Source organism: Entelurus aequoreus, linkage group LG26 (assembly GCF_033978785.1).
Source record: "Entelurus aequoreus isolate RoL-2023_Sb linkage group LG26, RoL_Eaeq_v1.1, whole genome shotgun sequence".
Classification (NCBI taxonomy): domain Eukaryota; kingdom Metazoa; phylum Chordata; class Actinopteri; order Syngnathiformes; family Syngnathidae; genus Entelurus; species Entelurus aequoreus.
The window spans coordinates 39,114,325-39,124,324 of NC_084756.1; the positions used below are offsets into that span (position 1 = coordinate 39,114,325).

The window sequence follows — 10,000 nt, forward strand, 5'->3', positions numbered from 1 at the left end:
TAATAAAAATATATTCAACTACTCAGTAAAAATAAAGATCTGACAAAGAAGTTCTACAAAAAAAAAGTCATCTGAATTTTTTATTACATTTTCACATTCTGGAGTTATTGCGACCATTTTTTTTTTTGCAGAAACCTTGCAAGTTACAATTTCCAGTATGTGTTTGGAATAAATATCCTTGTTTACATTCAAAGAAATACACCAAAAAAAAAAAGTAGTCCCCTATCACAGTATGAAAATCTCCACATTCCATCGGCTCCTTCTGAATGTGCATAACTGCGCTGTTTGGAAGTGCAAATAAAAGAGAAGACTGCAGCAAAACCTACATTAATGTACATTTTGCTATGTAACCATTTTACCTTCTAAACACGTCATCGTCAACATAATGATCCCTTCATACCACTATTTATTCTATAACAGCTACAATAAATTATACTTCAAGCTTATCTACTGATGCCCTGTACAGAATGTTCAAAATGAGGTCTCAAAAAAGTGTGGAAAATGTGATTCCAACACCAGAAAAATTAGTAGAAAAACCCCTAAAGTAAAATATGCTGTGATGAACCATTCTTCTAGGAAATCACTTCCATGTTAGGAACAACGTCTATTGATGAACGTCATATTTGGAAGCATGCCCATATATGGCAGTGACCAAGACAATGTGTTCCATCCGTCAAATGAAGTCCTGTTGCTGGCTGTGGTGAGACCTTGGCACCCTTTTCTTGGGTTTGTCCACAGATAGCTCTGCTACGTGTCCCTGCTTCCTGAGAGCACCAGATCAGCGTCTTTGGCGGACAAATAGGAGACAGCCTGTGTCATTGGTCAGAAATGGCGGCGGCCGCCATGGGGGTGCTGCGTATCGTCCCACGCGCCGTCGCCGCCAGCTCTTCGATTTCGGTGTTAAGTCGTCTGATCACCCACTCCATGGCTTCACGGCCCTAAAAGACACATTTAGAAAGAGCGTTACCAGGTGCATAATCTTGGTCTGTTATGAAAGGCAATATTATTCTGGTGTCAATAACATTCTAATCCACAAAGTTAACAAAAACATTTTTTTTAAAATAGGTGAAAATATTACAAAAATAAAGCCATATTTATAAATAAATAAAAATATATATAATCTTACAGGAATTAAGTCGCATTTTTCAGAAAATAAAGCCATATTTTTAAAAAAAGATGTAATCCTAGAGGAATTAAATTGCATTTTTCACAAAATAGTCATATTTAAAAAAAATAAGATGTAATCTTACAGGAATTAAGTCGCATTTTTCAGAAAGTTAAACGATATTTAAAAAAAAAAAAAGCTTGAATTTTACAGGAATTAAGTCGCAATTTTCAGAAAATAAAGCCATATTTAAAAAAAATTTAAAAAGTTGTAATCTTACAAGAATTAAGTCGCATTTTTGAGAGAATAAAGCCGTATTAAAAAAAAAAAAGAAGATGTAATCCTAGAGAAATTAAGTTTCATTTTTCAGAAAATAAAACCATATTTAAAGAAAAAGAAAAAAAAAAGAAAATAGATGTAATCTTACAGGAATTAAGTCAAATTTTTCAGAAAATAAAGCCATATTTAAAAAGAAAAAAGAAGCTTTAATCCTATAGAAGTTAAGTTGCATTTCAGAAAATAAAACTATATTAAAAAAAAAAAAAAGTCATTTTACAGGAATTAAATCGCATTTTTCAGAAAATAGCCATATTTATCAAAAAATAAAAAATAAAAAAAGCTGTAATCCTAGAGAAGTTAAATTGTCTTTTTTTTAAAATAAAAAAGATGTAATATTACAAGAATTAAGTAGCATTTTTCTGAAAATAAAGCCATATTTAAAAAAAAAAAGTTGTAATATTAGTAAAATTAAGTAGCATTTTTCAGAAAAAAAAAGATTGACAAGTATAAATGTACATTAATTGCTACAAATCTTTTTTTAAAGTATTCTGGGGTTTTCAAGAAAAATCGTGATATTGCAAGAATTAGGTCAACTTTTTCAGAGAAAATAACCCACAAAATTTAGGACATATTTTCTTAAGTATTACAAGAAAAACATGTTAAAATGTATTTAAAAAAAGTTGTAATCTTACAAGAATAAAGTCACATTGCTCTGGATTTTTTTGGTTGCATTTTTTCAAGAGAAAACATTTTTTGGGGTTTTAGAAAAAAGTTTTAATTTTACAAGAAAAAAAGTCAAACTCGTTGTGGGGAAGAAGGGAGTAATCCACAAGAATTAAGACCCATTTTCTTAAAAAAATTGAAAATATGACAAGATCCAGCAAAAAATATACATTACCTCTTTTTTGTTTATAATGTATATTTTCTGCTGGATCTACTCTTTATTTTATGCTGCCCTTTTTTTTGCTGCAGCTGTTACATATACTGTAATATTGTACATGGTAATTGGGATTTGTTATATATTGTATATATAATATAACAATATAGCAGTATATGTTATATACTGTATATATAATATGTAATATTACATATATGTTATATTTCATATTGCTACTATGGCACATTTTAGTCTACTTTATACCTTTTGTTTTCGCCCTCTTTTTGTGCCCTTGCGTGCACGACCCTTTCCATCCTTATCCCTAGTGGATCATTAAAGTTTGTCTAAGTCTAAGAAATATTTTCCTGAACAAAATTTGTGATTTTACAAAAATAAAGTAATTTTTTTTCAGTAAAAAGTTTTATTTTGGTTTTAGAAAAAAAAAATAATAAAGCCATATTGTTCAGCAAAAAATAAACTCTTGGAAGAGAAAAGTATTTTTTTTTTATAGTTTCAACTACACAAGAATGAAGTTGCATTTTCCGGATTTTTCTTTGTCAAATTACAAGATTTAAATTGTATTTTCTTCAATACATTTTAAATAAATAAAGAAAAAAGAAAAGAAGAGCAAGACAGATTTTCTGCAAAATTAAAAATCTCAAGCGGGTAAAGTCAAATATTTGTTCAAGGAAAAAAAGCCATAATCTTGCAAGAATGAAGATAATAGTGTTGTAATCTTTTTTTGGGGGGTGGGATGTGGTGTCTAAATTTACAAGAATATTAAGATGTTTTTTTCAGAATAAAAGTCTCAAGTAATAGAATAATAAACACAGTATAGACCAAAAAGGACACCTTCTCATTCAATGCGTTTTCTTTATTTTCATGACTATTTACATTGTAGGCATCCAAACTATGAATGAACACATGAGGAGTTAAGTACTAAACAAAAAAAGGTGAAATAACTGAAAACATGTTTTATATTGTGGTTTCTTCAAAATAGCCACCCTTTGCTCTGATTATTGCTTTGCACACTCTTGGCATTCTCTCAATGACCTTCAAGAGGTAGTCACCTGAAATGGTTTTCACTTCACAGGTGTGCTTGAAGCTCATCGAGAGAATGCCAAGAGTGTGCAAAGCAGTAATCAGAGCAAAGGGTGGCTATTTTGAAGAAACTACAATATACAACTTTTTTTTTTAGTTATTTCACCTTTTTCTGTAAAGTACATAACTCCACATGTGTTCATTCATAGTTTTGATGCCTTCAGTGACAATCTACAATGTAAATAGTCATGAAAATAAAGAAAACGCATTGAATGAGAAGGTGTGTCCAAACTTTTGGCCTGTACTGTATATATTTTTAATTCTTATAGCTTGACAACTCTCTTCTCACACCAAAACCCTGATGCAAGGCGTTGAAGTTGCGTGTTCCAAACAGTATGCACTGTGACTGTGTAGTTGTGTAGCGCTCCTTACCTTTCCTGCATTGGTGGAGATGGAGCTCGCTAAAATGCCCTCCAGGTAGCTGCTGAGACTCACACCCTTTACAGAGATGATGGCTTCTTGTGTCAGGATTGTTCTAGCAAAGTCAAACATTTGCTTTAGAAATCACCACGACAGCTTTGTGCATTTTTATTCATCCACTCGTTCAAACGTACTTGTCAGCGTCGTCCGGGTGAGGTTTGTAGGTCAACTTCTCGTCCACTGACACCATGTTGGTGAAAGTGATCTGCAGTAAAAAGAAGAGCATGAAAAGTGGTCCGACCAGACTCAAAAACCGCACGGCCGACACTCGGGCTGCGCGACAAGCAAGTCCGCATTCCCAGACTAATAACAGAGCTGCTTGATTATATTCATAATAGAAAGCAGATATGATGTGAATTGGAATGGGGTAGAATTAAATAAGCCTGGCTTTTTCCTTCTCCTTTTTGGACATGTTGTAAAGAGAAATGTAAATACCCGTATTTTTCGGACTAAAAAGGCGCACTTAAAATCCTTTCATTTCCTCATAACTCAACAGTGCGCCTTATAACCCGGTGCGCCTAATGTAAGTAATACGTTTGGTTGGGCTTACCTACCGCGAAGCTATTTTATTTGGTATATGGTGAAATGACAAGTGTGACCAGTAGATGGCAGTCAAACATAAGAGATAAGTGTAGGCCACACCGTTTGATGTGATTCAACATATGAGTATTATTATGGTGTGTGTATAAGGTAAGACATATTATCTGCCGTTTTGTTTCGCAATATTATGCAAAAGCGACTTTTCTTACCTTCCGGTGCCTGCTGAACAGTATTTGGGATCTGCATAAATCCTGAAAAATTGCGCGAGTCCGCTTTTGTAGTCCGTGCCGACACCAAAGTCGATAAGCTTCTTCTTTTTCCTCTATCTTCTTGTTATGTGGCATTCATCCTCCGCTGTTGTCATTTCTAATATAAAGTAGTGTAAAGTTCTTACTTATATCTGTCAGTAAACTCGCCATGAAAACGCTAAAACATACCGGTGTAGAGAGTTTACATTATTCACCCAAGGAACTTTAGTTATTAAAGTTAAGGTTTTTCGCGGGACACATTTCCGGTGTTGTTTCCGGATGAGGAGATGCTGCTCTGTTATTGATTGAGGTAAAGTCTGAATGTCATTAAAACAGTTAGCTCCATCTTTTGACACTTCTTCCACTCCCGTCCTTGCACGCTACACCGCTACAACAAAGATGACGGGGAGAAGACGCTCTCGAAGGTGAGCCACGTAAATAATACCACCCACAAAACAGCGCATCCTGAAGCGACTGTCAGAAAGCGGCTTAAAGATGATCTTTAAAACATAATCTATGCAACGTTTTGACCAAAGAACCACCATTACATGTTATGTAGACCACAAGGAAGTGTTTTCCATTTAGAAAAAAAAATAAATAATATGACCCCTTTAATGCGCCCTATAATTCTTTGCGCCTTATATATGAAAACATATAAAAAATAAACCATTCATCGGCAGTGCGCCTTATCCTCTGGTCTGGAAAATACGGTATATCACGGCAGCAAATGAGGAGGCCGCTTCTCTTAATCCTGTGGTTGTATCTGGAAGGGTTGACCGCCACGAAAACAAATTATTTTGTCTTCCGAGGTTTTATTTACTAAAGTACTTAATTGTAAGGCACAGACAGCTCTCAGACGTACGATTTCTGCAGAAATCATTACTGTTACGATACACTGTATAAAACTAATAGGATTTTTTTTTAAATTAAAGAATATAACTTGGGTACCCCAGCTTTAAACTACTACCACTACTACAACAATGCAAAAAAGTGTATTTTTACACCATCATTCAAAACTGAGCATCTTTGTATCAAAACGCATAAATACTCACGTTTGAAGACTGAAGCTCAAAACTCTTCTGTTGGGGATCGACCACCGAGTGCTCCTCAATGTACGTGCACGACCGCGTGTTGCCAATGAGCTGTCCACAAACACAACGTTTCATTACCATAAAACATGTCATTTTGTGACACTGCAGCACAATGAAATTAAACATGTATGTTTTCTTTTATATTATTCTCTCAGGTAGAGATGTCGGCAGTCCGATATTATCGGCCGATAAATGCTTTAAAATGTGATATAATGTGATGTAATACCTACGGCTTTTCACACACACACAAGTGAATGCAATGCATACTTGGTCAACAGCCATACAGGTCGCACTGAGGGTGACCGTATAAACAACTTTAACACTGTTACAAATATGCGCCACCCTGTGAACCCACACCAAACAAGAATGACAAACACATTTCGGGAGAACATCCGCACCGTGACACAACATAAACACAACAGAACAAATACCCAGAACCCCTTGCAGCACTAACTCTTCCGGGACGCTACAATATTCACCCCCCGCTACCCCCCACCTCAACCCCGCCCGCCTCAACCTCCTCATGCTCTCTCAGGGAGAGCATGTCCCAAATTCCAAGCTGTTGTTTTGAGGCATGTTAAAAAAAATAATGCACTTTGTGACTTCAATAACAAATATGGCAGTGCATAACTTGAGTTGATTTATTTTGGAAAACCTTGTTACATTGTTTAATGCATCACAACAAAGTTAGGCATAATAATGTGTTAATTCCACGACTGTATATATCGGTATCGTTTGATATCGGAATCGGCAATTAAGAGTTGGACAATATCGGCAAAAAAGCCATCTCCATCTCTACTCTCAGGGGATTGTGGCCATGAGGCGGATCAACAATCTGATTGGTTGAAAAAAAAAAAAAATGGCCATGAAATCAGTTCAATACGACTCTTCTATGTTATATGTTAAAATTTAATTAAAGGAATAATGTAATGAATGATAAGTCAATAAATTAATATTTTAATTATTTATTTAATTAAGGGGAAACCCTGCTATTGACTGAGGCAGGAATAGAGAAGACGGCTATTCATAGACGCCGTCAGAGACGAAAAGCACATCCTTGTGCGTCCACACAGAGGTCAGCGCTTAAGGACAGCGGCTGATTGGAGAAAGTGTTCAGACACAGCATCGGCACTCTCCAGCTGGTCGTCCTTTCAGAGGTCACAAGATTTGCGGAACAAAATTTGAAGGCCCTTTCATTCTCGTGACCTGTTCGGAAAGTTACATCACATGGCGTCATGGGTTGTAGCTTAGCCGTGACAAAAATGGCTACTATGTCCCAGCCAGGGAGCAGAGACAGAAATAGCATTGTGAGCCACGGTCATTCAACCTGTGTGTGGCAACACAAGGTACCGATTGTTGACGAGCCACTCGTTTCACAAGGCGCTTCTTTTAATAAAGATCACATGACGGAAGCAGGTCATATTAGATTTACTTACAGATTTGACGATAGATGGAAGACCCCACTCTGTGCTGAGAAGCCTTTTGCTGTGGAGGCGCCCATGCGGGTCGACGCAGCGGTCCAAAACATCCACCCCGACCACGCTGGTATTCATGGGATTGGGGTACTTCTGCATAGCAGCCTTGGTCACCGTCTCCCATGGGTGACTATAAATAAATAAATAAATACATATACTCAGTAGTCCATTTTTTTATAAACAAATGACTAAAATTATATCATTATTACATTATTTAGATTTTTGAAAGCAATATTTCCTTTCTGTCTAGTTAATATATTGATACAAATAAATATACATGCAATATGCCTAACATTTTTAACTTTAAGTAAGTTGCTTCACATGGTTAAAATGCAAATAGTACACTCAAAAAAAAAGCACACTATTAAGCATGATGCAACAACAGAACAATTCATTGCCAAATAAAATAATCAATATGATATTGACATGCATTGATAAGACATGCACCTGGGGATAAGTTGATTGACAACACTAAATTGGCCCTAGTGTGTGAATGTGAGTGTGAATGTTGTCGGTCTGTCTGCCTGTGTTGGCCCTGCGATGAGGTGGCGATTTGTCCAGGGTGTACCCCGCCTTCCGCCCGAATGCAGCTGAGATAGGCTCCGGCACCCCCCGCGACCCCGAAAGGGACAAGCGGTAGAAAATGGATGGATGAATATGATATTAAAAATAATAAAACGTAATACATAAAGTAATGAAAAAATGAAATGTTATAATACAGGAAGTGTTTTAATGTCTAGCTTGTGTAATATCGTTTAAGTTATCCTCACATTTTCTTTACAAACACAAATATTATCATAACAAAGATCTGCAGGGTATAATTTGGCAGATTGACTTCGCATGTGCACATCATACAAATATTCTATGGCTTTTCTCTTTATTTAAAAATCAGTCAGATTGGATTTAAAGACAATAACAAAATTAGCTCTGATATGTAAAGCAATCAAGCCTGAAACAAAATTGATCCCCAGCAACTCTTCGAAGCATCAAACAGGTTTATATATGGTTAAGGTGTATATATATTTGGGGCGGTATAGCTCGGTTGGTAGAGCGGCCGTGCCAGCAACTTGAGGGTTCCAGGTTCGATCCCCGCTTCCGCCATCCTAGTCCCTGCCGTTGTGTCCTTGGGCAAGACACTTTATCCACCTGCTCCCAGTGTCACCCACACTGGTTTAAATGTAACTTAGATATTGGGTTTCACTATGTAAAGTGCTTTGAGTCACTAGAAAAAAGCGCTATGTAAAATATAATTGATTGATTGATATTTTCTCATTCTGTTTTGCACACTCTTGGAGTCAACATGTGCATAGTCATGTACATAGTGTATATACCCCCCACCCATTTTTTTTTAATATATATTTTTTTCATATCACCTGACATGTATACTGTGTATATGTACATAATTTATAAAAAAATGTTTTCGTAATTTTCTATATACATGTTACAGGTAGAGATATCCGATAATGGCTTTTTTGCCGATATCCGATATTCCGATATTGTCCAACTCTTAATTACCGATTCCGATATCAACCGATACCGATATATAGTCGTGGAATTAACACATTATTATGCCTAATGTAACAAGGTTTTCCAAAATAAATCAACTCAAGTTGATGAGGAGGTTGAGGTGGGCGTGGTTGGGGTGGGGGGCCGGGGGGGGTGTATATTGTGGCGTCCCGGAAGAGTTAGTGCTGCAAGGGGTTCTGGGTATTTGTTCTGTTGCGTTTATGTTGTGTTACGGTGCGGATGTTCTCCCGAAATGTGTTTGTCATTCTTGTTTGGTGTGGGTTCAGTGTGATGCATATTTGTAACAGTGTTAAAGTTGTTTATACGGTCACCCTCAATGTGACCTAATTTTCATTAATTACTAGTTTCTATGTAACTGTTTTTATATTGTTTTACTTTCTTTTTTATTCAAGAAAATGTTTTTAATTTATTTATCTTATTTTTAAAAAAGGACCTTATCTTCACCATACCTGGTTGTCCAAATTAGGCATAATAATGTGTTAATTCCACGAGTGTTTATATCGGTAATGGTTGATATCGGTATCAGTAATTAAAGAATTGGACAATATCCGAATATTGGATATCGGCAAAAAGTCATTATCGGACATCCCTACTTAAAACATAAATATTGTTTTTTGTTTATATAATTTAGAAATATTTATTCAAAAATCATAACAAGAGGTAAAGAAAATATCAGAATAAGACTGATGATGCCATCTATTATCCCGCCCACAAGAGGCCGGGGCGGGTGATTAGTGAAAGAGGATTGGGTGCTGGTTTCCATGGAGACGCGTGCACGCGCCGACTTTGCCTGGGTGGTGTCGTCACAGACCCGCTGAGGGACAAACTGGGGGAAAGGTTGAACCGGCCGCTTACGCAATGTCGACAATGACCTCCTTATCTCTTTTTTTTTGTTGTTATTAGCAGTTTACGTCATTTTGTAACACACGTGTTACAAATGTGAGCTCACCCCCCTGCCCCCCCCAAAAAAACAAAATAATTATATGCAACACCTCTAAAGATGACTGCTAGCATGATGCTAAGCTGCTAGCTAGATAGATAGATACGACTGATTATTTTGTTTTACGCTACATTCATCCGCAGTATGGTCTCTTTATTACACTAAAACATTAAATAGTGATGTATTATTTTTTTAGTTATATATTATATTGGCTAACATTAATGAATGAACTTGAGCTTTACGTACATTGCATAAGCATCAACACGTGACACTGCGGCGACAACGACTCACTTGAATATGTGTTCCGATGTCCAAATCTTCATGGCGGACCCGAGCTGACAGACGATGCCGCAGAATAGATGGAGTGAATAGTGACTCGCCGGTGTGATTTGTAGCC

At 36.4% G+C, this 10,000-nt stretch overlaps 1 protein-coding gene across 1 annotated transcript in view; it reads right to left on the bottom strand.

Annotated features, from left to right (window-relative positions):
* Window positions 1-66: 66 nt before the first annotated feature.
* LOC133643533 (PRELI domain containing protein 3B-like) overlaps window positions 67-10,000 on the bottom strand; it is a 9,991-nt gene continuing 57 nt past the window's right edge. The window contains exons 1-6 of the mRNA XM_062038164.1: window positions 9,895-10,000; window positions 7,098-7,266; window positions 5,623-5,712; window positions 3,917-3,987; window positions 3,735-3,837; window positions 67-938 (exon numbers count right to left, since the gene is read on the bottom strand). The exon at window positions 9,895-10,000 is cut by the window's right edge and continues 57 nt beyond it. Of these exons, the coding sequence (XP_061894148.1) occupies window positions 816-938; window positions 3,735-3,837; window positions 3,917-3,987; window positions 5,623-5,712; window positions 7,098-7,266; window positions 9,895-9,926 (588 nt within the window). The 5' untranslated portion in view covers window positions 9,927-10,000 and the 3' untranslated portion in view covers window positions 67-815. The remainder of the gene's footprint in view (window positions 939-3,734; window positions 3,838-3,916; window positions 3,988-5,622; window positions 5,713-7,097; window positions 7,267-9,894) is intronic.